General features: G+C 43.8%; 1 protein-coding gene across 1 annotated transcript in view; it reads left to right on the plus strand.

Annotated features, from left to right (window-relative positions):
* Positions 1 to 1731: 1731 nt before the first annotated feature.
* LOC308264062 (broad substrate specificity ATP-binding cassette transporter ABCG2-like) overlaps positions 1732 to 24333 on the plus strand; it is a gene marked incomplete at both ends in the record, with an annotated part of 30866 nt that continues 8264 nt past the window's right edge. The window contains 6 exons of the mRNA XM_080697205.1: positions 1732 to 1922; positions 8878 to 8937; positions 9551 to 9665; positions 10411 to 10563; positions 16719 to 16876; positions 22896 to 23047. Coding sequence (XP_080553331.1) covers positions 1732 to 1922; positions 8878 to 8937; positions 9551 to 9665; positions 10411 to 10563; positions 16719 to 16876; positions 22896 to 23047 — 829 coding nt within the window. The remainder of the gene's footprint in view (positions 1923 to 8877; positions 8938 to 9550; positions 9666 to 10410; positions 10564 to 16718; positions 16877 to 22895; positions 23048 to 24333) is intronic.

The raw sequence follows: 24333 nt of genomic DNA on the forward strand, positions 1-24333 counted from the left end.
ACTCACAATGTTTTTAAAGTAAAGGTGTAAAGTTCCTACATGACTTGTTTCTCCTTTGACTGGGCAAGGAGAATAGAATTTTGGCTAATTGTTGCCATTCATTGTGCTCAAAGATTAACACACAACTATTTAGCTCTCATATCCCAGGCGCAAGTCTTGAATTGTTTGTTTGTAGGTTTGTTTGTTTATTTATTTTTCTTTTCCAGTTTCTAAAAAGCTTTGGGGTAGGCTGGGAGTGGCGGCGCAGGCTTGTAATCCCTGTGCTTGGGAGGCTGAGATGGGAGGATCACACAGGTCGAGACCAGCCTTAGCTACTCAGTGAGGCTCTCGGTAGCTTAGTGAGACCCTATTTCCAAATAAAATACAAAATAGGTCTGGGAGTGTAGACCAGAGGTTGAAGGCCCCTGGGTGCCACCTCCAGACCCCCCCCACACACACAAAGTTTTGGGCTATAAAAATTATTAGAGATTACTTATTTTTTTAAATCATTTTACTGTGACATGTGTGGGTATGGTTTTCTTGTGTTTAGCATATTTTGTATCTGTCCAGGTTTTTCAGTCTGTGGCCCAATACCTTCCTTGGTTTTTGAAAATATTTGGCCAGTATTTCTTTAAATATTGATTTTGCTCCATTTCCTGACCTTTTCCAGGTGTCTAGTTATATATATGCCAGACATTTTACTTCTTGTCCTGTGTTTCCTACGCACTTTTATGTATTTCTCTTTTTTCTCTTTTTCGTGGTGATAATTTTCATCACCCATAATTTTTTTCCTAGCTATTTTCTAGATAACAGCTTTTTGGTTCACTAATTTGCTTTCCCAATCTTTGTTTACTATTAAATCATCTACTGAATTCTTAATCCTTTCTCCCTCTGGTGTGGAAGATCAAACCCAGGGCTGCAAGCATATGCTCTCTCTGCCTGTGAGCGCTATACATCCCAGCCTCTATTTTTTTCTCTAGGAGACAGGGTCTCGCTGTATTGCCCAGACTGACTTACCTCAAATTTATGATCAGCCTGCTTGAGCCTCTGTGTAGCTGCTGTGACTATAGTTGTTTTTTTTTTTACCACCCTTCCCAGTTTGACTTCTTAATATTGCTTTTGCTTGAAATAGATTCTGTTTCTTTGATGACAATCTGTTGTTTCATTCTAGAGTTTACCTTTGTAGTTGATTGGTCATAACAACCAGAGATGTAAAGTCAGGAGCTATAAATGCAGAGAAATTTCTCATGTCCCTCACTTCTTAACTAAGCCTATTTTGGTAATAGAATTTTGTAAACTCCAAAAATAAAAAAAATCAGGGGTAGATAATGATGATGGGATGGTCATGTAGGCTGTCCCTGAAGTTGTATCAAAATATGCTTTTCAAGCCAGACAAATCTAAATCTTACTTTTTTTTCTGCTTTATGTTTTTTGAGCAATTGTCATACTTTTGTTGGTACAATGTAATTATGTAATTATGCATCGTAGTGAGATTCAAAGTTATACAAACATACAAGCATACATCATTTGGTGAATTTCCCCCTTTTTATACTCTTAACTGTTTACTTATTTGGTATCTCATTGGAGTGCAAGTGTTCAAAGTTGTGTTCTAAAGTTGTAAAGGAATCCTCTGCAGGGAAGTTTACAACTGACTTGGCTTAAATGTACTGTTCTCCAGCATTTATAATTTCATTTATTGGGAACATCAATTTACCATCATTGTTCCCTCACAGAAAGGCAGACACTCTCCAGATGTCTTCCAATAATGACCAGTTCTGTATCCCGATGTCAATAAAGAAGACCAATGGCCTTCCCGGGGATCCAAAGACAATTCCCGAAGGGGCTGTGTTAAGCTTTCACAACATCTGTTATCGAGTAAAAGTGAAGAGTGGATTTCTGTTTTGTCAGAAAACAGTTGAGAAAAAAATACTATCGAACATCAAGTAGGTGCATGAACTTTTAAAAAACCCTTTATTGACCTTCAGTGAAGGTTTTGCCTATTACCAATAAGTTGCTGGCATTTGTGTGCTCATCTTTATGCACATATATTGACCATGCTTTAACTTATTTTGGTTAATCTAGGACTGAAATGGCTGTTTCACTTGTTAAGTATATGTTTAATTTTGTAAGGAGCTGTTACACTTTTTAAATATGGATATACCATGTATATCAAGTTTTGCTTGAGAAACTGAACAATGAAGGTATCATGTAATTTTTTCTGTGTAAGTCTTATGTTTTGGTGCAAGAAAATCTGGCTGTATGATTCACTGCTTTTTATTATTATTATTTTTTTGGTGGTAATGGGATTCCTGGAAACCCTTCTGCCTCTGTGTTACACTCCCAGACCTATTTTATACTTTTTATTTGGAAACAGGGTCTTTTAAGCCAGCGCGGCTGGCTTCAAACCTGCGTGATCCTCCTGTCTCCGCCTCCCAAGCGCGGGGATTACAAGCGTGCGCCACCACGCCCGGCGCGATTCACTGCTTTTTGACTGTGGGGATTTAATTATAACTTTGAGATTTAGTTATCCAATATATGAAATAGAAGACTGCTGATAGACTTTCTGAGTCAGGCTTTTTTGGGTACTTATACATATCCTTTACATTCTAGTAACAAGGAAGTTGAAATGGTAGTATATTGTGAAAATACTTTGATTTACACATAAGCCTATTTTAAATTGACGGCCCGATTATAGTAGCTTAGTGTGTACTAATTCACCTAATGCTTTCGTTCCATAGTAATATCAGGTAGAAAATATATATAAGGCAACAATAATTTAACTCTTGTTGTTCAGTTAAAATGCAAAGTGATAGTTTAAGATCCAGAGTAATTGATTCCATATTAAAAGTACCCCATAAGTATTTTCATTCAGCAGTAAATTTAGAATTTAAAATGTGGTGTTCAAGTAAGAGCTCGTATGAGGGGGAAATGAAGGGTTCTATGGAATCTTCTCACTATCAGGTATGTATTAGTTCACAGATGCTAGCCTTAGCGTGTTAATGTTTTTCTGAATTCTAGAGACCTGAATCAAAACTTCCTCTCTAGAGTGCAGTAAGTGGGTTTGGGTTTGCTCAGACAGCGTGGCCTATTTGTCTTGTTTGTTCGATAGGGGAAATCATTCCTCCTAGACAAAGCAAGCAAATTTTCCTGACTTTCTAAGGCTGGGGAAATAGTTATAAAAATAGTCCTTTGACCCCATGTGTCTGCAGATCTATATAGAATCACGTTTGTCCTTTTTTCCTGACGTTTTGTGTGCAGCTATGGTCTTTTCGGTACAAATACAGAGTAGAAAGTTTCAGGAGAGAAATGGGGAGGAACTGAGAGCTGCCGGAGCTGAGGCCAGGAACACTGCAGGATCAGAGTCTGTCCTTGCAGCAACCCTCGCTTTCTTCTTAAAAAAAATTCCTGGTTAGCACCGGGTACGGTGGGGTACATGTCTGAAATCCCAGTACTTGGGAGGCTGAGACTGGAGGATCACAGTTTTGAGGACAGCCTCAGCAAGTAGTGAGAGACTCACCAATGTAGTGAGACCCTATTTCAAAATAAAAAATAGAAAGGACTGAGGGTGTAACTTGGAGGTAGAATGCCCCTGGATTCAATCCCCAGTGCCGCAAAAGAAAAAGAAAAAAGGTAAGAAAAGAAAAGTCCTGATTACCCGAGTGTGTGGGGCAAGTCAGCCTCAGCAACTTAGCGAGACCCTGTTTCACATAATCATAAAAATAACAACAACAACAATAATAATAGTAATATAAAGTTGAGGGTGTAACTTGGAGGTAGAATGCTCCTGGGTTCAATACTCAGTACCAGAAGGGGGAAAAATCCTGCCTACATGGGTACGGAGAAGAAGGGTGGCTGCAAGGCTTTTGTCTTTTGTTGCATCATGAGGTAGAACAGACTTATGAAACTGACGAGGTATTTGTGAAACATAATGAGCAAGACTTTGTGCTGAAAAGGTAGGAGGCAACATGATTTGAGTGTGTGCAGGTTGGGTAGGTGTGGGACGCATACCGTATAATGATGCATTTGTCTTGTTTTTGTGTGTGTGCTGGGGATTGAACCATGGGCTTTGAGCAGGATAAGCATGGTTCCCGTCACTGAGCTACACCCCCGGCCCCCAGTGTGTGTGTGTGTGTGTGCATGCGTGTGTGTGTGTGTGTGTGTGTGTGTGTGTGTGTGTGTGTATGCATATGGTAGAGACTGAACTCAGGGTCTTGCACATGCCAGGCAATAGCTCCACCACTGGGGCACATTCTTAGCTCCTCTTGCTCATCTTTTCAATGTAGTAGATTAGTAACTTAACCCAAAATGTTTCATGGATGCAAAGTTTTCACCATTTTTATGCCTTGCTAGTATGCTTTTCAGCAAAGGAAGTCATTGTCTTGTGCTTTTCTAGATGCATAAAAATGCAGTCAGGTCTTGGAGTTCAGTTGAAGGCAGTGAGAATGGGTGTACTTGCCTACTCAGATTGCTGCTCTAGATATCCATGAGAAGGTCCATCCCCTTTTTGTCTCCAGTGCTTCCAATCTTTCTCCCACGTGTTGGATTCAAATAGGTAGAGTCTCGTGCCGGGCGTGGTGGTGCACACTTGTAATCCCCACGCTTGGGAGGCGGAGACAGGAGGATCGCGCTGGTTCAGAGCCAGCCTTGCTGGCTTAAGAGACCCTGTTTCCAAATAAAAATATAAAAATAGGTCTGGGAGTGTAGCCTGGACATAGAAGGGCTTCCAGGAACCCCAGTGCCAACCAACAATCAAACAAATAAACCCAAATAGGTAGAGTCTCTAGGATGTGTGAAAATTGCTTTCATTATCTTATTTTTGACTTGGGTTTGCTAGCACCAACACCATGCATAATGATAACTGTTTGGAAGAGCTGGTTATAATATTGATTTTTTTTTGTTTTTTCCTTTCTTTTGTAAAAATAAATTAAAATAAAAATTTCCCATGAGAATTCAGAAGTGTTTTGGGCCTGATGAGACATCTTTGTCTCTTGCTCATTTTTTCTGCATATCCAGCACCTGTGGTACAAACCATCCATTCCTGTCGGTGTGGGGTGTCCTATAATTGTGAAGGGAGTCCATTACACTCTTTGGGAGATTCTCAGATTAACAACTTATTTTGAAATAATTGCAGGTATAAGCCTGCACGCACATGCCCCGTCCCTCAGATTCCCTAATTTCCCTGTTGTTCCATTTGCTCCAGTCTCTGTGTCTCCTTTGTACCCATTGTCATTACTGGGTGTGGGAACCATCTGAGAGCGGGCTGTGCATGTGATCCTCCTTCATCCCTAGCCTCTGCAGCATTACTTTCCAAAAGGAGGAGCCTCTCCTTTATTGTCATCACTCGAGCGTTGTCTGGTGACAGCGGAGGGAAGATGTGGCCTGGTAATGAAGGCAGAGTGGTCCCGAGGGCGCCCGTCACCTCGCTCCCCACACAGCTCACTGACCACCACGTGGCATCTCTTCAGACTCATCCCCCTGCTCTTTTCTAGTCCCCGCTCACTGCAGGTGTTGTTAAAGGTGATCACCTGGGCCTGTTGCTGTCTGCTGAACGTCACCACAACTCGGTGATGTTCCTCTTTGTACCTGATTGGCATTACAAGAGGAGACGCTGTGCCATTATTACAGAATCCTGTTCCTCAACAAACTCCACCGTCACCAACTCGTGATGACTCCTATGTGGGTCAGCAACCGCTGTTCTAGTTGCCAACGGGCGATTTTCTAATTATATTATCTTATAGTTTGTATTCTACAAAGCAGAAAACGTGCTTCCGTCATTGTCTCTTCTGCCTACTTGCTGTTTGAACATATGGACCTGATATATTTGGTCACATTCAGGAGTGATGCGTCCTCATCATTATTTATCTCGATGCCTCTCTTGTTCCTCACTTTACCAGTGGGAGACCATTCAAGATGGGGTTCTCCCTCATTATTCTGATGGATCCTCTCACTTTTTGATACTTCCTTGGCAGATCAAGAAGTGCCAGACTCATTGTATGCTTACTCTGCCAGCCCTGGAGTCAGCTCGTGTTCATTTCTTCATCCTGGTTGTGAATCTGCAGGTTCTGATGTGATTTCTTCCTCCTTTCTGCTCTATCTGAATATTCACTATCCTTACATGTCCACTTATTTGTGTGTCTCTTCTGTGCCTAGACATCTTCAAAGAATGTCTCCTACTGGAGTGATATCTCCCCATTTTTTTAAATTATTATTATTTTTTTTTTTTTGGTGATACTAGGGGTGGAACCCAGGGGCTTTCTACCTCTGGGCTATACTCCCAGACCTACTTTATACTTTATTTGGAAACAGGGTCTCACTAAGTTGCTGAGAGCCTCACTAAGTAGCTGAGGCTGGCTTCGAACCTATGCGATCCTCCTGTCTCAGCCTCCCAAGTGTGGCGATTACAAGCGTGTGCCACCATGCCGGCACTTCCCATTTTAAATTAAGTACTTTCCAGCTAACTCTCAGACACTTAACAAGGAAGGAAATGAACTGTCGTGAGGATATGTGTTTCCTTTGCTAAGTGGTAAGACATTTTCCCTCAGTGTTAAGCACTGATGATGCTTTTTTATCCTCTGGAGTACTTCATTCTAGCCTTTAGATTTCTGCTTAAAAAATGTTTTTTGAGCCAGCATTCGGAAGGCTGAGACCGCAGGATTGCAGACTGTCTCAGCTACTTAGTGAGGCCCTCTGCAACTTAGTGAGACCCTGTTTCAAAAATAAAGAATAAAAAATAGGGTAGAAGTTGTAACTTGGAGGTCGAATGGCCCTGGGTTCCAGCCCCAGCCCTGCAAAAAAAAAAATAATAATAATAATAAAAAAGTTTTTTGGTCTCATTTGACTTTAGTAGCAAAATTACTATTAATTTCTTTGTTTGATTATTGGTGTTTTATATTCATATGTCATGATGGAGTTCAGAGTGATAGAGCCACACATGTACTCAGCACTTGGCAATCCTCTTCCCAACTCCCACCCTGCTCCCTTCCCTTCCCTGTGCACAGCACTGAGATGGGCATTGATAATTTTGTGCATGTTCATTGTGTCCACGGAACTGTTTCCTTCATCAAATCTCCCTCTTTCCACCTGCCTCCCTCCCGTAGGTCCCCTCCACCCTTCCACTAGAGTTTTTCCTTCTTTGTCTAGAGTCCCTTTTATATCTCAGTTTCTCCCTACCTTCTATTTATTATGGAAAATATCTGACCTTTTATTTTTTTGACTGGCTAATCTCACTTAGCATAATATTCCCTAGTTCCATCTATTTTCCTGCAAATTTGACATAATTTTCTTCTTTATGGCTGAGTAGAATTCCATTGTTTGTATATCCCATAATTTTGTGATCCATTCACTTGGTGTTGGACAGCTAGGCTGATTCCAAAATTAGGCTATTATTTATTGTGCTGCTGAAACATAAATATGTGTGTATGACTATAGCAGTCTGGTTTCAGTCCCTTTGGGAAGATACCCAGGAATGTTATAGCTGGGTCATATAGTAGTTCCATTTCCAGTCTTCTGAGGAACTTCTTCACTGATCTCCAAAGTAGCTGCACTAATTTACAATCTCACCAATGGAGAAATTAAAGAAGACCCTAGAAGATGGAAAGATCTCCCATGCTCTTGGATAGGCCGAATAAATATTATCAAAATGGCTATTCTTCCAAAAGTGATCTTTAGATTCAATGCAATCTCTATCAATATACCATAGTAATTCTTCTTAGAACTGGAAAAATCAGTCCTAAAATTTATGAGATTTAAAAAAGACCCTGAAGAGCCAAAATGGTTCTCAGCAATAAGCACCAAAGAGGAGGCATCATAGTTCCTGACTTCAAACTATACTACAGAGCTATAGTAATAAAAACAGCATGGTATTAGTACATAAACAGACATATAGACCAATGGAACAGAATAGTATATTCAGAAACAAATCCATACACATACTGCCAATTGATTTTTGACAGAGGAGCCAAAAACATAGGCTGGAGAAAAGATAGCATTTATACCAAATGATGTTGGCAAAACTTGTTATCCATTTGTAGAAAAATGGAATTATACCCCATCTTCGCACCCTGTACAGGAGTCAACTCAAGATGAATCAAAGATCTGGAAATTAAATCAGTCATTTTGCAGTTACTAGAAGAGGGCATAGGACCAGTGCTCCAACATATAGGTACTGGTAGAAACCTCCTCAATAAAACCCCCAAGGCACAAGAAATTAAAACAAGGATTAATAAGTGCGAATGCACTGAATTGAAGAGCTTTTGTGCAGCCAAGAACCCTAATAGAGAGCCAGCAGAATGAGAGAAAATCTTTGCCAGCCACTCCTCTGATAGATCAGTAGTATTGATCACTGCTATTGAGTTAATGATCACTTAATTGTGTACAGCTTGACTAAGAGTTGGCACGTAAGCTAATTTGAAGACTCTGGTTGTCAACATTACCCAGGAGCTGTTATTTACACGGTTGTAAGAGGAGGAAGTGCAACCGAGAGACCTCACGAAAATGTGTGTTACTTGTTTAAAGGAACTTTGTTTTTGTTGTTGCCTTTCATGGACCCAGGGCCTCCTGCGTGCCAAGCACTGGCTCTACCACTGAGCAGTACCGCCAGGCCAATTTCAAGGAACCTTGAGCATTTGACAGGTCTCTTTTCCAAAAGGGATAAATAATTTCAAAACTAAATGAAAGAGGAACATAGAGAACCAGAACTATCTTTCTTACTACTCCTCAGTAGAGACTAACTTCCTTTGTAGACTAGACTTATATTAATCAGTAATTCCTTTTCTGTTTCCTTGTTTGAATTGGTACTTGATTTCTGCCTACAATTTCATCAACCTTCAAGGTCAACTGACACTGAATAGAACTTTGTTTAAAGTGGAATGATAAATCAGTATGTGTTTGTGTTTACAGTGGGATCATGAAACCTGGACTCAATGCCATCCTGGGACCCACAGGTGGAGGAAAATCTTCGTGAGTATAACACAAAATATAAGTCACCCTTTTCTGAGCAGTTCCATTGTCCTTTAAAAAAATCAGTTTTATGGGAGGAGTTATTGACTGACCTTTTACTCGCATGTCCAGTCTGGCTTGAGGTGCTACAGATAACACATTTGGGCTACTGTTATGCCAGGAGTGTGGCATGATAAAGTAGCTGGCATCCTGTGGTTGGCCATAGTATGAATTAATGAGAAGAAAAAAAGTAAGGGATTTTATTAAAAGTGGGGAGATGGAACAGAAAGTATAATCACAGACATGCATCTTAGATAAAAAAAAGTCCATTACCTGGGTCTGGTCCACCAAGGTCAGATGACCAGAAGGGTCATTTGGGACATCTGTGCTACATAAGCTCATGTTGCTCTTCTTTTATATTTTGGGGCTTTCTAAGCACATATAATGGAAAAGAAGTTGAGAAGTGTGTGTGTGTGTGTGTGTGTGTGTGTGTGTGTGTGTGTTAAAATGTTAGTTAAACCATAGAATTTTGTCTTATTCATTTTCTATCTTGAGCAGAATTGGGATTCAGAGTAGTTGAGATATGGCTTGTGTTGGAGGGGGAAAAAGTGCCCTAACATTATGTCTTTTATAGGTTGCTAGATGTCTTAGCTGCAAGGAAAGATCCCCGGGGATTATCTGGAGATGTTTTGATAAATGGAGCACCTCAACCTGCCAATTTCAAATGTTATTCAGGTTATGTGGTACAAGTAAGTATTAGTGGGTTTCTCTTTTAGGTTAGTGCCTTGGCTCATACTTTAGTGTGCTTACAGTTGAACATAGGATATGCACATGGAAATAACTTTTTTTCTATTTTTTCATTTTTTTTCTGTATGTGTGCTACTGAGGAGGATTGAACCCAGGGGCACTCTACCACTGAGCTATGTCTCCATTCCTTTTTATTTTTTATTTTGAGACAGGGTCTCACTAAGTTACGCTGACCTCAAACCTGCAGTCCTCTTATCTGAGCCTCTCAGGTACTGGGATTACAGGTATGCACCACTGAGCTCAGCTGGAAATACCTTCTTTCACACCAGCTTTTCATAATCTCTCATTATATTGAGGGTGGAGGTAAAGGGAAAGGCAGAGAGGACCTGGAATATGACCCTGGGATCCAGTGGTATCAATCCAACTGTTAACAATTCCAAAGGGAAACCTGTTGTCCTTTTTTGCTATTCTTGCACTTTTTCCTCCCCCTAGAAGATACCCTGGTCAGTTCCACGTGCTCAGCCATCTGAGGGTGTCTGGTAGCATCCTAAGCCCCTGTGCGGCACGTGGGTGAGCAGGTGGGGGTGAAATGGTTTCGTGGGCTCCTCAGCTGTCTGCTTGTGGACTCACTGCCAGTTTCTTTGCCCTTAGCCAGAAATCCACCTTGGGTTTGTTATCTTCATGGATTAAGCTACACACACTAGAGTGATGGTCAGTGTGTCTCATTAAAACACCATTTGCTTTCAGGATGACGTTGTGATGGGCACCCTGACGGTGAGAGAAAACCTACAGTTCTCAGCAGCGCTTTGGCTCCCAACAACTATGACAAACCATGAAAAAGATGAGAGGATCAACAAGGTCATTGAAGAGTTAGGTCTTAACAAGGTGGCAGATTCCAAGTTAATGTGGAAAAAAAAAAAAAAAAAAACCCTGGTAGTATAATCGACAGGAAAGAAACCTCCCATGCACATTGGTCAAGTCTTGGCTCATCAGATATCTTTGCAGTGTCTGCCCGCCCCCAACCCCCTTTTAGCTTTATTCTTCCTGTTTACCTCTAGGAGAATTTGTTCCCTTGCTTTCTTGAGGTATATTTTTGGAATTGAGATTCTAAGCATTCTTGCTCTGTATGTTTCAGCTTGCTGTAACTTGACTTCTAAAACCATATTCTGTCATTAGGATTTACTTCTCACTTGCATAGTGATTGAATTCTTTTTCTAAAATCCTTCTTTTGGCAGCTTTGTCGTTCTTCCTTCTTCCCTTCCTTCTGCCAATGTTTATTTCCTGGCTCCTCTGGTCGACTCTTTTAGGCTGAAGGGGTACTAGTAATAAAGAGTGGAAAGCAGCTTCTTTTGTGGGTTGTGTAGCACCAGGAAGAGGAAATGAGAAGAATAATGAACTTTATTACTGAATAGCTGGTATGAACATTTTGCTGAGCAGACATTTGAAGTTTGGGGTGACAGTGAGCTATTTAGAATGTAATGACTATGCTTTAGAACCCTGTGATCTCCCCTCCATAGAGGCAGTGAGGAATGGGTGTTTTTTTTTTTTTTTTTGGCTATTTCTTCCTTTCATCTCTGCTGACAATCTTTTTTTAAATTTATTTATTTTTTAAATTGGTGCATTGTCATATATCAATCACATTGGAGTATAAGACTTGAGAGGATATACAAGCACACATCATCCAATTAGCCCTCCTCAAGCCCCCATCCCATTCCCTCCCCCTCCCTTCATTCCACACTTCTTTGGTGATTAACTTTGATGCATTTGTTTATGTACCTCCTGCGTTTTAAAGAGGCTCCATCCTCCACTATTACATACCCTCTGATTGGTCACATTAGTTGCTTCACTATAGGGCCCTTTCTATAGCTCAACCTCTTCCTGTTGCCCCTTTCCTCCTAGTTATTGCAGATTAAGAGAAGCATCTGATTTATATTTTCTGCGATATTTCCCTGTGCATGCTGCGTTGCAAGTACCGATCCCACTCTTGACAGCCCCAGTAGTGGCCTGGCTACTCAGTGGACTGATCCAGACCTCACTGGCTCAAGCAGCGGCCTTGCCTCATGGGAGGCCCCTGTTCTGGTCTCACTGGCCCCTACACCAGCCTAACCCCTCAGCTGGCTTCGATCCTGGCCTTGGAGGCCACAGGAGTGGCCTAGCCTAACGGCGGGCTCCGATGCTGGACATTGGCCCTAATCCCTCAGCAGGTTCCGCTCCCAGCCTAGGAGGCCCCAGCACTGGCCATGCCTCACGGCAGGCTCCGATGCTGACCTCGCTGGACCAGCACCGGTCTAACCCTTCAGCAGGTTGTTATCCTGGCTTCGGAGGCCCCATGACCGGCCTTGCCTCACGGCAGGCTCCGATGCCGGCCTCACTGGCCCCAGCACCGGCCTAACCCCTCGGCAGGCTCTTATCCTGGCCTCGGAGGCCCCAGTGTTGGCCTTACCTCAAGGCAGACTCCGATTACGGCCTCGCTGGCCACATTACCGGCCTAACCCCTTGGCAGGCTCTTATCCTGGCCTTGGAGGCCCCAGTCCTGGCCTTGCCTCACGGAAGGCTCCAATGCCGGCCTCACTGGCCCCAGCACTGGTCTAACCCCTCGGCAGGCTCCGATCACGGCCTTGAAGGCCCCAGCACTGGCCATGCCTCATGGCAGGCTCCGATGCTGGCCTCACCTCATGGCAGGCTCCGATGCCGGCCTCGCTGGCCCCAGTACCGGTCTCTCCCTTTGGCAGGCTCTTATGCTGGCCTCGGAGGTCCCAGTACCGGCCTTGCCTCAAGGCAGGCTCCGATCCCGGCCTCACTGGCCCCAGCACCGACCTAACCCCTCTGCCGGCTCTTATCCTGGCCTCGGAGGCCCCAGTACTGGCCTTGCCTCAAGGCAGTCTCCGATCCCAGCCTCAGAGGCCCCAGCACTGGCCTTGCCTCACAGTAGGCTCTGATGCCGGCCTCTCTGGCCCCAGCACTGGCTTAACCCCTCGGCAGGCTCTTATCCTGGCCTTGGAGGCCCCAGAACTGGCCTTGCCTCAAGGCAGGCTCCGATGCCGGCCTCACTGGCCCCAGTTCCAGTCTAACCCCTCGGCAGGCTCCGATCCCGGCCTCAGAGGCCCCAGCACCGGCCATGCCTCACGGCAGGCTCCGATGCCGGCCTCGCTGGCCCCAGCACCAGCCTAACTCCTCGGCATGCTCTTATTCTGGCCTCGGAGGCCCCAGTACTGGCCTTGCCTCTCGGCAGGCTCCGATGCCGGCCTTGCTGGCCCGAGCACCGGCCTAACCCCTCGGCAGGCTCTTATCCTGGCCTCGGAGGCCCCAGTACCGGCCTTGCCTCACGGCAGGCTCCGATGCTGGCCTCGCTGGCCCTAGCACTGGCCTAACCACTCAGCAGGCTCCGGACCCGACCTCGAAGACCCCAGCACCAGCCTTGCCTCATGGCAGGCTCCGATGCCGGTCTCGCTGGCCCCAGCATCAGTCTAACCCCTCGGCAGGCTCCAATCCCAGCCACAGAGGCCTCAGTACTGGCCTTGCCTCACAGAAAGCTCCGATGTCGGCCACTGGCCCCGGCACCGCCTAACCCCTCAGCAGCTTCCGATCACTGTCTCTGTGGTTATTATTTCAAAGGTTCCAGGTGTAATGTATCAGATATCTGCCTCCCCTGAGTACTGACCACTGCCATTGCCACTGCCTCCACCATTTCAAATCCTTCCCAGGCTCTTTTTCCACTCTGAATGTTGTCCAGTGTTCCTAAGCATGCATTATGGTAGCATTCGAAATTTGGTGTAATTTCTCCAAAAAATTAAGGGTGGTAGGATCCGGTTTCTGCTTCTCCTGAATACCAGTCTCCACCGCCATCGCGGAGACCTCTTTCAACACCGCCTTTCTCCTTGGTCTCCGCTAAACTCTCTCCTTACAGGTGATGTCTGAGATTCTTAACAATATAGAGAAATAGCTGTCCTCCTTCACGGGGAATTTTTCCATAAGTTCCAGGGCATTTAGATAAGTTTTGTCTGCATCTCCAGTGTCCTGGCATCCATAACGGCTTTCTAAACTCCTCTCCGATATTTTTCTTTTTTTTTTCTGTTCCTTTTTTTTTTTTTTTTTTAAATAAGAGAAGACAGTATATGTGGTTTGAGGAGGTAGTGGGATCAGGCACTCACTCAGTAGCACTGTAACCCGGTCGGTTTCCCCATGGGTCCAGAGTGCTCCGCACTACTCCGCCTGGGGCCCAGGGTCCCGCTACCCGGCCCCGGCTGGCATGCTCCGCGCGACCCCTGCTCGGAAGCCAGGGTACTGAGCCCGGTTTCTCCAGGGGTCTGGCATGTTACGCACAGTTCGGCAAGGGGCCCAGAGTCCCGTGACCCAGGACCCGGCTGGCGTGCCCCGCGCGAACCCCGCCCGGAACCCAACGTGTTACTGGGCCTGGTTTCTCCAGGGGTCTAGCTTGCTACACTCAGTTCGGCCCGGGCCCAGAGTCCCGTGACCCGGGCCCTGGCAGGGGTGACCCGCGCGACCCCCGCCCGGAACCCAGCGTCTCACTGTGCCTGGTTTATCCAGGGGTCTGGCATGCTACCTGCTGACAATCTTTTATGTAAGGTGTATTTTGCTATATTTTGTTTGGAAGAATCATTCTGAAATGCTACCATTAACCACTTATTGTTGTTTTTTGAGTAATGGAGTTTTCTTTGCTTTAGCTATGTTTATTTGCTTGATTTTGTCTTTCCAGCAAGGTACTTTCTTTTACAATGATGATGATGATGATGATTTTGTAATGTCAGTGAATCCAGAGCAAGTGCTCTACCACTGAGCTACATCTCCAGTCCTGTTCTTAACCTTTAAGCATTCATTTCTCTAAATTGTTCATTTGGATTTCCAGGGAACATGTACAAAGGCAGTTGTTAACTTCTAAGAATTCATGTAATTTCATTGACTGAGATAATTTTGATCTTTTAAATAAAACTTGAAAAATATAGAGAAAATCGACCGCTATAATGATATGATTATGAGATACTTAACATAAGAGAATAATTACTAACAATTTTTGTTGTGGTACTGGGGATTGAGCCAAGGGGCATTCTATCTCCAAGCTACATCCCCAGTCCTATTGTATTTTTATTTTTGAAGCAGGGTCTTGTTAAGTTGATGAGAGACTCACTACTTACTGAGGCTGTTCTTGAACCTCAGATCCTTCTGTCTCAGCCCCCCAAGTACTGGAATTATAAGTGTGCACCACCATGCCTGGCTCTAATAGACCTAGATTTCTCAGTAGTTAGCATCTTATCCCATAATCTTTTTATTATTTATTTATTGATTGATTGATTTGCGGGTCTGGGGACGGAACCCAGGGGCATTCGACTTCTGAGCTATACTCCCTGCCCTATTTTTTATTCTTTATTTTGAAACTGGGTCTCTCTGAGTTGCAAAGAGCCTCACTAAGTAGCTGAGGCTGTCCGCGAACCGCGATCCTCTGGGTTTCAGCTTCCCAAATGCTGAGATTAGAAGCGTGCGCCACCATGCCTGGCTTATCCCATAATCTTAATAGCCATTTCTTACTGAAGTATTTTAAAGAAAATTATATCTTACTTTGTCCCTAAAAAGTCATTATGCACCTGCAAAACACAAAGCCAAGAGGCTAAGTGTGTGGTTCAGTGGTAGAATATGCTTTTGCAAAGTGTGAGGCCCTGGGCTTCATCCCTAGCACCAAATAAATAAGTAAATAAACATAAAAACAAAAGAAAAAGGACATTTGGCTACCTAACTGTAATATTATTATCAATGAACAAAAGTCTTCATGTCATCAGCTCTGTCAAGCCCACATTCATTCATCTTCCTCAGACTGTCTCCAAATTTCTCTTACTGTGCAGTTATTAATGGGATACAGCCAAGGGTCATGAGTAGCCTGTGATTATTATCTCTTTGGAGACTTTGAATTTCAGAATTGTTTTCTACTTCCTGCCACCCCAAAGCCTTCTAACTCCTCTTGGCACACATGCTGAAATTGACTGGTTGAAAAGATTAAGCCAGTGCTCTGTGGAATATCCCACCTTCTGGATTTGTCTGAAAGGATGAATTGGGAATTCTGCAGTGAGTTAGAAAGTGGGCAGCATCAATTTGGAAAGCTTTCTGTTGATTGAAAGTGTGTTAATGTGGTATATTTGGTATTATATATAATATGGCTCCAAGGTCCCCCACTTCTTATAAGTCCACTGGGGACATTTGGTGTAGATAGTTTGTGAAGAGGGGTTTGTTAGGTGACTAATAAATTATTAGAGATGCTTTCCTTTTTCCTCTCCTGTATTTATCTCCTGTTTTATCCTGTGATCTCACTCTATCAGGGCCATTTCTGCTCATATTCTAACTTGCAATTTGTTTGTGTGTGGTATTGGGGATTGAACACAGGGGCATTCCACCTCCTAGCTACACCCCCAGCCCTATTTTTTATTTTTTTATTTTGAAACCGGTTCTCACTGAGTTGCAAAGGGCCTCACTAAGTAGCTGAGGCTGTCCATGAACTGTGATCCTCCTGTCTCAGCCTCCCAAATGCTGGGATTACAAACGTATGCCACCATGCTCAGCTTCTAACTCGCTATTCATTTATTTATTTTTTGTGGTACTAGGGGTTGAACCCAGACACATTCTACCTCTGAGCCAAACCCAGCCCCACATTTTATTCTTTATTTTGAAGCAGGATCTCACTAAGTTGCAAAGGGCCTTAGTAGCTAAGGTTGGCTGTGATTCTGCGATCCTCCTGTCTCAGCCTCCCAAGTGCTGGGATTACAAGTGTGTGCCGCCACACCCAGTTTTAACTTACTATTTTAAACTCTATATTTGACAGGATAAGGAACCTATAGAACCATTAAAAGCATGGACTTCATCTCAGGTTACACACTTAGTAGTTTTGCCCAGTGCATCTGGTAAAGGGAAACTGACTCCTTCTCCCAGGTATTCCTTTACTTGCTATTGTGCAGAGTGAGAATCAAGAGCTAACATGTCTCTAGCAGGATGGGCTGAATGATAGTGATCATGGTTGTTCCTGTTGATAATGACAGTGATTTGCGTTTTAGGTTGGAACTCAGTTTCTCCGTGGTGTGTCTGGGGGAGAAAGGAAAAGGACTAGCATGGCAATGGAGCTGATCACTGATCCTTCCATCTTGTTCCTGGATGAGCCCACAACTGGCTTAGACTCAAGCACAGCAAATGCTGTCTTTTTACTCTTGAAAAGGTGAGTGCAAGTGCATCAAGAACATTGCTCTCTCTTTTCTTTCCTTTTTTCTTTTCTTTCTTTCTTTTTTTGTGGTACTGGGAACAGAACCCAGGGGCATTTTACCTTCGAGCTACACCCCCAGCCTTATTTGTAATTCTTTATTTTTTGAAACAGGGCCTAACTAAGTTGGGAAGAGCCTCAGTAAGTAGCTGAAGCTGGCTGCGAACCTGGATGCTCCTGTTTCAGCCTCCCAAGTACTAAGATTACAAGTATACACCACCATGCCTGGCTATTTCTTTCTTACTTTTCTGTGTGTGTGTGTGTGTGTGTGTCTGTGTGTGTGTGTGTGTGTGTGTGTGTGTGTGTGTGTGTGTGTTGATTGAACCCAGGGATATTCTGCCAGGCTACACCTCCAGCCATATTTTATTTTTTATTTGGAAACAGGGTTTCACTAAGTTGCTGCTAGCCTTGCTCCTGCAATCCTCCTGTCTCAACCTCCCCAAAACTGGGCTTACAGTTCTGTTATTTATTTAACATCTGATCACTTCTTGTACCTGGTATTCTTGGTACAGGGGATTCAGAAGTGAATGGCAAAATTTCTTCCTTCTTTGTTAGAGGGAAGCAACCAGTGAACATCAAAGTGTTATCAAGCAAGATGAAACAAGAGCTCAGGAAGGAAGGCTGTGGGGGTGGGGAGCTGGTGGAAACAGCAGGGGGTTCAGAGAAGAGCTCAAGTGTGTACCTGCTAGCTGGGAGAGAGGGAGTGAGGCCTGCTCTCCCTGGCAGAAGAGACCTCTAGCTGGAAGGAGCAGGCAGTGGTCCCAAGGCAGAGCATGCCTGAGGTGTGTGGGACATCAGAGACTCCAGAGGGGCAAGGACCCAGTGAGTTGAGGAGAATGGGAGTGGCTACTATCATCACTCCACCACTGCCCGCGGTTTAGAGGCAACAATTACTTTCCATCCATCCCTGGAGGCTGAACATGGAGGTCGAGGTAACCACGGGTGTTTCTTCCCAGGCCTGTCTCACTGGCCTGTGGTTGGCCACCCTCTCCCTTTGTGCCCATGTCCTAATCTCCTCTTAAGTGGACATCTGCTCAGTGATACTTTTGTTATTCATGACCTCTTGAAGATTGTCTTCAAATGTAGCCCCATTCTGAGGCCGCCGTGGGGTTAGGACTTAAGCCTGTGAGTTCTGGGGAGGCCAGGGTTCAGTCATCACAGTTAGAATTGACACAAGCTGCGCTGAGTTGGTGGCAGCTACACAGACCTCGCAGGCTGCTGTGAGAAGTGGGTCCTTTTCTGTCACTGAGGACCATGGAGGGATCCTGAGAGTGTCAGAGCAGTGCTGTGGCTGTGGGGAGGCTGTGCAGCTGGGTAGGTTGAGAGCAGATACAGGAAGGAGCCATGAGGGTCTTGGGGCTGGAGTAGGATACCCACGGGGAGCTGGAGCAGGGATCCTGTGCCCGTTTTCAAGGCAAAATCAACTGGAAGGGCCCGGGAACTGGACCTGGGCTGTGAGGACCGAGACACGCACTCCTGAGGAGTGGGCCTCAACTAGCAGAGGAATGAAGCCAAAACAATGACCTCTCCTTTATCAAGAAAGGAGACTGTGGCAGGAATGATTATAGGAGAAATTTCAAAAGTTTAGTTTTGAACAACTTCTCAAAAATGAATAAAAATAACCTCAAGCTGACAGGGCAGCTCCAAGAGCAAAGCAAAGAACTCTCTCTGCCCTCGCCTGGCTCCCCACCTTTGACACACTCTGCTGTCTTTGCTGCCCCCCATTTCAGCCTTGCATAGGTTTCTTCCAGCTTGATGCTTGGCACCCCTAAACACTGCTTAGTGAACACTTGTAGGAGCGAGGACACCCCATCGCATTAGCCTTCCAGTGAGGAGGACCATGAGGATGGCTTCCCAACCATGGAGTCCTCAGACTCCAGTCAAACATCACCAGTTTCCAGGCTGTCGCTCTTCTGTCTCAGGATCCTCTGCAGAAAAATATCTTTTCTAGTTTTTTTTTTTTCCTAATCTGTAACACCTCCTCAGTCTTTCCCTTGTGAGTGTGTCCTTGCACGTCCCAGTCCATGTCCTGGGGTGGCCTTAGCTGGATCACTGTGTGCCAGGTATTGACTGGGGCCAGGAGCTGCTGCTGTGTGCTCCTGGGTGCCACACCTGGGCCTGCACCCCAACAGGTGGTGTGAACCTCCATCATCTCACCTGTTACTGGGTGAGATGATGAGATGCTGGGCTGCTCTGCTGCGAAGGACTCCTTCCCTTTTGTACTTGATTAGCATTTTGTTGGGGGGAGACAATGGTGTGTTGTGGGGCTGTCCCATTCCTCATCTCTCCCACCAGCTTTAGTGTGCTAATAGCTCCTGCTCGGTCTCGGGGTGGCTGCCTAACACGCAGTGCTGGACATTCTATGAAAGGAAGAGTTCCCTCCTCTCCTATTCAGTTCCCATTTTGTACATTAGGTGATAATCTGTTAGTCACTATGTAATGATCTGATTAACCCTGCTTGGCCAGTGGAAGCCATTTCAATGTGCCTTTTTTTTTTTTTTGACATCTCCCTAATCATTCTTCAAAAATTCTTTACTTTCTGGTTACTCGGATGTTCCAGTCTTGCTTTGTACTGTGCCTGGATGAGCTGTTTCTGCGAGGAATAATCTGGTTGTGTAGTGTGCTCACTGCTCTTGGAGTAGCGTTGCTTCTAGATGTTTTATAGACCTAGGAAAAACACATTACACACACACACACACACACACACACACACACACACACACACACACAGGTAATATATAGATAGCTGGGCTTGGTGGTATATACCTGTAATCCTAGTATGTAGGAGGCTGTGACAGAAGGATCACAAGTTTGAGGACAGCTTCAACAAGTTAGCAAGATCTTGTTTCCAGATAAAAAATAAAATAGGAGCTGGGCGTGGTGGTGCACACTTGTAATCTCCATACCTGGGAGGCTGAGATGGGAGGATCTGGGTACTTCGTGAGGCCCTCTGCAACTTAGTGAGACCCTATTTCAAAGTAAAGAATAAAAAATTTGGCTGGGGATATATGAAGGTATAATGCTCCTGGGTTCCATCCCAACACCCCAAATATAAATAAATAAGTAAGTAAATAAATAAATAAATAAATAAAAATAGGGCTAGGGTATGTGTAGTGTGCCCCGGACTTCAATACCTAGCAGTATGCCCCTGAATTCAATCCCCAACACCACAAAAAAGAAAAAACACCAAACAAACCAAACCCAGAGTTCATAGTAATATTTTGTCTCCAATCTTAGACCTCCAACTTATTTTGAGTCTTTGCTGTTCCTAGTTTTTATAAGTAACATCATACACTGAAAGATTCAAGTACCATTTTATCAATATATTTGTTCATTTTCTCAGTCAACTAGTTGAATTGTTTAGTCCAACTAGTCTCCAAATTCTCTGGCCTCTGCCTCTGTCCATCACCCTTGGAAACTCCTGTCTCATTTTCTAAGCTGCCAAACACAGTAGCTTCCTGACTTCCCCTCTCTATCACTGCCTTGCTTTCTCTGTTGCCCACAGTCTTGTGAGCAAGACTTTATTTTAGGAGGGAAGAATCAGAAAGATGATGGGGTTTTAGATGCTGTAAGGCTAGGATGTCCGCTGCACATAAAGATACCAGGCTATGGATCGGTTAAGGTTTTGTTACGAATATATATCCATGACATTTTTATTACCTTTAACTCTGTTAAGAGTGTTCATTAGAAAATGATGGCTGACTGGTGCAGACTCTCATGACTATTTCCTTTGTTCTGTCTGGTGTAGTACACAAGCATCTGGCCTCACGCAGAGCGTTCTGCTCAGTTCTTTTCAAGCACCACTGTGCAGACTTATCACCTGGCGTCTGGTTAAAGTGCAGAGCCTCTTCCATAGGCCTGAAGTAGAGTCCAGGATTCTCCACAGGAGATTCTAAGAGGAGATACTGACACTGACGCCCCTGCCCCTCACACCGCACTCTGAGCGGCAGGGCCTTCATGCTGTCCCACATCCCGCTCCAGGTCCTTGCCAGCTCCCTGCTTCCTACCCAGTAAAGTTCCAGTCTGAGTGAAGGATTCATCATGGGCCTGTTTTTCTGCAGTCTCTTAATGAAATTCTTCACTCAACACCAACACACACACGCGCGTGCGCGCGCGCACACACACACACACACACACAAACACACGCACAATCGCACACTCCTTTCTCTGTAGATTGAGCTTCTGATAGTTTTCCAAATAGACTGTTTAGTTTCACACTTTGCTCAGCGCGCACACACACACACACACACACACACACACAAACACACGCACAATCGCACACTCCTTTCTCTGTAGATTGAGCTTCTGATAGTTTTCCAAATAGACTGTTTAGTTTCACACTTTGCTCAGCGCGCACACACACACACACACACACAAACACACGCACAATCGCACACTCCTTTCTCTGTAGATTGAGCTTCTGATAGTTTTCCAAATAGACTGTTTAGTTTCACACTTTGCTCACCTTGTTCTTACACCTTGAATACCTTTTCCTTCTTTCACTCCTGTTGGACCTTTTGACATTCTATTTATTATCCTCAGATTGGCCTATAATTCTTCTATTTTGCTGCAAGGAGCCCTTAGATATTTATATCTCACACTGTATTGAAACTATTGATCTTCTGGCCTGATTTTCTTTGAGGGTGCACACCCTTGGACACATGCTGATGAATAGTAGGTGCTATCAAATGCTTACAATAGTTATTTTTCTCATAAGTTTTTTTTTATTTTTCCAGGACTGGTGATGGAACCCAGGGGCATTGTACCTATGAGCTACACATCTAACCCTATTTTTTAGACTTTTTATTTTTGAAACAGGGTCTCACTGAGTTGTGGAGGGGCTCACTAAGTAGCTGAGGCTGTTCATGAACTGTGATCCTCGTGTTTCTGCTTCCCAAACACTCATAAGATTCTTAATAAGTTGTTTTTTTGGTTGTTGTTTTTTGTTTTGGCAGGTCTAGGGATGAAACCCAGGGGTATTTGACCCCCAAGCTACAACCCCTGTCCTATTTTTTATTCTTTACTTTGAAACAGGATCTCTCTAAATTATGGAGGGCCTCACTAAGTATCTGAGACCTTCTGAGAACTTTGAGCCTCCTGTCTCAGCCTCCCAAATGCTGAGATTACAAGTGTGCACCACCACATCCGGCTAATAACAATTTTGAAAAGTGATTTTAACCTTTGACTCCTCTGTTCATAGCAATAACCCCTGTGAATAGATAGTTTAACATTGTTTATGCCATGGAGTGACACCAGAAATCAAAACCCAACTTTGCCTAGGAACTGTGGCCCCTTGGCCACTTTCTTGACCTTTAAGCCTGATCGGTAAAAAGGAGGAAAAATTTTGAAACTACCTTACACTGGCAGTGAAAATTGAAATCAAATGATCTCTAAAGCATTTAGCAAACGCATAACATGTCCTTAGTAATAGTAATTGTATTATCAGGGAGGAAGAATAAAAACCAATTCCTAAAGAGCCAGAAGACTTAGGTGATCAATGAGAATTGGGCACATGACCATTCTCTTAATTTCTGTCTGTAAGTGGTTTCCAAATTTAATTGTACATACAGATACTTGGGATACTTGATAATATGAGTTCCTTGTACCTATCCCCAGAGAGTTTAATTCAGTGTGTTGGAAGATTGCCCAGAAATCTGCATGATCAGTAAACATTCTCCTCTCCTCTCCTTTTCTTTCCTTTTTGAATTCAACTCAGAATCTTATGCATTCTAAGAATAACCTCTACCGCTGAGCTTTACTACCAGTTAGTTGCCCTAGTCTTTTTAAGAAAATATCAACTTTAGGTTCCCCACCTAACAAATAGATCATGTAAGATGAGATGAGACGTTAGTAAGAGAAAATTAAGTTGAACTGAAAACAAATGATGTAACAGCAAGAATAAATAAAATACTTTATCAAGAATTGCAGAGTTTAGATGTTTAATGACATTTTTAATTTGATTTGTCTTCTAATGTAGGATGTCTAAACATGGACGAACAATCATCTTCTCTATTCATCAGCCTCGATATTCTATCTTCAAGCTGTTCGATAGTCTTACCTTATTGGCCGCAGGAAAACTAATGTTCCATGGGCCCGCACAGGAGGCCTTGGAGAACTTCTCATCAGCAGGTGTGGTTGCCTTTCTCATGCAGTAGATCCTTCACTCCTAGAACCCTGGGAGGGAGCAGAGAGGGTCAGCAGTTGTGCTGTGCTCTTTGGCTTTTGCATAAATGTACCTTGGGTTCCATAGCTCTAAACCATCTTTGGTCAGTTCAGTGCCAGAATTTTTCTTTACTTTGCAGAACTTGCTTCCTGGTTATGTGTCTTTCCTTTTGCTGTTTTATTTGAGTATGCATGTGTGCATGTATGTGTATGTGTACATGTGCGTGAGCATGTGTGTGTGTGTGTGTGTGTGTGTGTGTGTGTGTGTGTGTTGTGTGTGAGTGTACTGAGCATATGTTTGTTTTACTTCCCAGTTAAGGTGCCTTTTCCTTGAAAGTTCAGTAATAAATGTGTTGGTTTCACAAGCCAAATTCACAAACCCCAATACAGTTTTAAATATTCACTAGATATCTTTTAAAAAAGTTTTTTTAATGTCTGTCATTTAATCTGGGAGTATAGCCCCGAGGTGTCTAGGAACCCCACTACCGCCAAAAATAAATAATAAATAAATAAATAAATAATGAAGTAGCCGGGCATGGTGGCACATACTTGTAATCCCAGCACATGGGAGGCTGAGACAGGAGGATCACACAGGTTCTAAGCCTGCCTCAGCTACTTAGTGAGGCTCTCAGCAACTCACTGAGACCCTATTTCCAAATAAAATAGAAAATAATTAAGGGAGTGTAGTCCAGAGGTAGAAAACCTCTGGATTCCATTCTTGGTACCACAAAAAAATAAAAATAAAAATAAAAATAATCAAGTATATGTGGGTCTGGGGCACCCAGGGGAGATGAATGTAAGAGTTAGACTTCAGGCCAATTTTAGATGTTTGTGCTACAAGAAGCTGAGGTCAGACTCAGGTATGCTGTGAAGGTCACATTCCCTTGAGGATGCTGCTCTAGGGATTTCTCCTTTATTTGGAATTATGGCAGCCTTGGGACCTCTGAGTTTAGAATGCGGAAAGCAATAATTTCTAACATGCATAGCACTGAACAGTTAATTTTTTTTTCTTGGACCCAGATTTAGATATTTGAAGAAGTCCTGATAAACACCACACCATATATATTGGTAGCTGGTTGAGTCTTATTATTTAGGCTGGGTAATGACAAATGTAGTATGTTCCAAAGAGTCCAAGATTAGTTTGGAATATTTTTTGTTGTTAATGAAATATATAAGAGGAAAGGATAAATTAGGGGGAAAAAGACCAAAAAGACGAGGGGGAAGTTATTAGATTCTCCCTTCCCTCACCTCCC

Source organism: Muscardinus avellanarius, assembly GCF_963383645.1.
Source record: "Muscardinus avellanarius genome assembly, chromosome: 6".
NCBI classification, from domain to species: domain Eukaryota; kingdom Metazoa; phylum Chordata; class Mammalia; order Rodentia; family Gliridae; genus Muscardinus; species Muscardinus avellanarius.